This window comes from Sinocyclocheilus grahami, unplaced genomic scaffold (genome assembly GCF_001515645.1).
Source record: "Sinocyclocheilus grahami isolate Dianchi unplaced genomic scaffold, SAMN03320097.WGS_v1.1 scaffold1154.1, whole genome shotgun sequence".
Lineage (NCBI taxonomy): Eukaryota > Metazoa > Chordata > Actinopteri > Cypriniformes > Cyprinidae > Sinocyclocheilus > Sinocyclocheilus grahami.
Window position 1 is genome coordinate 144,137 of NW_015506333.1, and position 2,999 is coordinate 147,135.

Sequence of the window (2,999 nt, forward strand, 5' to 3'; positions counted from 1 at the left end):
ATCTCTGAAAATTTTTTTACAATTTAAATAATTAGCTGTATTATACATACATTTTTATGTATTACATTTAATTACAATTTTTAAATAAATTATAAAAGCACACTTTTATGGCACTATATATTTTTCATAGATGCATGTAGAAAGCGAGCGTATTCATTGTATACTTTAAACCTATCAAATTATTATATTTGATAACTATAATGGATATATATTTCATACTCATGCAAGTATCACACAGCTATAAAATGCAAGTTTGGTGGTTAATATTAAATTACATGATTCTTTTTGGTTTGGTTTTTCATTATAAACTACAAGAACAGCATTTAATTTAATTTTTCCATAGACTCATAGATCATATTTAGCATGTTAGCTATGCGGAATAATCACAGCAGAGCAGCTGGAGTTCAGAGAGAATGTTTATTATGAATGCATGTCTCTGAGTTTGGACAGGTTTAGGAGTTGGCGTTGGGGCCCTTCTTCTTGCCGAAGGTGGGAACCACGTTCACGAAGCGCCGGTTGTACTGGATGCGACGCTTGGCGCGGCCCGTCTTCTTCTTCTTCTTCTCCTGTTTGTCCACCTACAGGCAGACAGAACCTCATCTGTCTTACACACCACCGCTAATGTTACGCTTCAGTTAACAAACAAACAACATATAATGGACTTACTTTGGGTGTCTGTCCTCTCACTTTCCCGGCGCGAGCCAGAGATCCGTGGACTTTACCTGATCAACACAGACACACACACATCAACTAATGAGAAAATCACACGCCCAGGAATATTACCATCAAGATGAAAAAATATTGATCTTCGTGATATTATTTTTATATAATTTATTATATATATACATATACAAATTTAATTATATATATATATATATAATTATATTTAATATTAAATATTAAAAATAAAAATTTTCATAATTTTAATATTATCATAATTAATATGAACAAATGATTTTATTTAGAAAACTATAAAAAAAAGTTTTTAAATACATTTAAATATTAAAACATTATTTTGATATTAAATATTAGATATTTATAACAAAATATCATGAAATAATGAAATAGAATATTAAAATTAATTATATTTAACATTAAATATTAACAAATATAGTGCCGTCAAACAATTCCGAGGTAAGAATAAAATAAAAAAGAAAATGTACAGAAAATGCATGTATAATAATGTATACATGTACATATTTTTTTAATAAAAATGAACTAAAGTATGTACATTTTTAAATTCAGTAATATTCATCAGACAGAAAAAAGGAATCGAACGCTTTTCATATTTATATATATATATATATATTTGTAAATATACACCGCACACGTGAACAAATTTATTTTAGACGCGATTAATCATGATTAATCGTTTGACAGCACTAAATAAATTATAGAATTTTTTTTACATTTAATTAAATATTTGTATAATTATAAAAAATATTTATTTGTATAATTTAATATTAAAAATTGATTAATGACATTGTTTTCTTTATATATCAAAAACATGAATAAAGCATATATATATATATATATATATATATATATATAAAATAAAACAGTTATCGAATAAGCATGTGTCCTATTCTATGTCCTAAACATTGGTGTCTCATATTTTAGAGCAATCATTTATGAAAGAAATCAATTAAATCTATATGTGGGTGTGTGTGAAAGAAATTCAGATGTAACCCCCTTTGTAATCGTTAACATTTTCATAAGTAACTGTAATTTAATTACAGATTTTTTTCTCAGTAACTGATTACAGTTACATTTATTTTGTAATTACATTACATCATTTAATTTTGTAAATAAAAAAATTACATGCAACTAGTTACTCCCAGACACTGTTTATAAAACACATATTAATGACTTATTCTGCATGACAATTCTGGATCCCTTAATTCTATCCAATAACTAAACATAACTACTAGCAGTAAACAGAAAATTAGGAGTTTATTGAGGGAAAACACTGAATCTGTGTTTCCTAATCTAAAGAGTTACATTTATATAATGTTATATTTTATATATATATATATATATATATATATATATATATATATATATATATATATATATATATATATATATATATATGTGTGTGTGTGTGTGTGTGTGTGTGTGTGTGTGTGTCCGTCCCTGCAGCACAAAAGCAGTGTTAAGTCGCTGGGGGATATTTGTAGCAATAGCCAACAATACATTGTATGGGTCACAATTATACATTTCTCTTTTATGCCAAAAATCATTAGGATATTAAGTAAAGATCATGTTCCATGAAGATATTTTGTAAGTTTCCTACCGTAAATATATCCAAACTTAATGTTTGATTAGTAATATGCATTGCTAAGAACTTCATTTGAACAACTTTAAAGATGATTTTCTCAATTTTTAGATTTTTTTGCACCCTCAGATTCCAGATTTTCAAATAGTTGTATCTCCATACATCAATGGAAAGCTCATTTATATGCATATAACTCAATTAAAAAAAACTGACTCTTATGACTGGTTTTGTGCTCCAGGGTCACATATATGAAATGCACAAATGTATAATTTTTCCTCATACCTCCCAGAAGTCTGGCGGTCAGCTCGAGAGTGCAGTGCTCAGTGACGCCACAGCTCAGCAGCTCAGCATCGTCCTCCAGAGGAGCTCCAGCCAGCAGAAGCACCTGCTCCTCCACAGACAGACCCTCCAGAGCCTGAACACGAGCCTGCAGACAGAAGAACACAGCTCAGATCACGGAGTAGAGAAGAGGAGAGGAGAGGAGAGGAGCGGCGAGGACAGGAGAGAAGAGGAGAGGAGAGGACAGGAGAGAAGAGGAGAGGAGAGGAGCGGCGAGGAGAGGAGAGGAGAGGAGAGGAGCGGCGAGGCGAGGAGAGGAGAGGCGAGGCGAGGAGCGGCGAGGCGAGGAGTGGCGAGGAGAGTAGAGGAGAGGAGCGGCAAGGAGAGGAGCGGCGAGGGGAGGAGCGGCGAGGGGAGGGGAGGGGAGGCGAGGTGAGGAGAG

General features: G+C 32.1%; 1 protein-coding gene across 1 annotated transcript in view; it reads right to left on the reverse strand.

The window, feature by feature from the left end:
- Nucleotides 1-451: 451 nt before the first annotated feature.
- Nucleotides 452-2,999, reverse strand: part of LOC107567395 (ubiquitin-like protein FUBI) — a 3,042-nt gene continuing 494 nt past the window's right edge. Inside the window, exons 2-4 of the mRNA XM_016253077.1 lie at nt 2,561-2,705; nt 667-722; nt 452-578 (exon numbers count right to left, since the gene is read on the reverse strand). Coding sequence (XP_016108563.1) covers nt 453-578; nt 667-722; nt 2,561-2,705 — 327 coding nt within the window. The 3' untranslated portion in view covers nt 452. The remainder of the gene's footprint in view (nt 579-666; nt 723-2,560; nt 2,706-2,999) is intronic.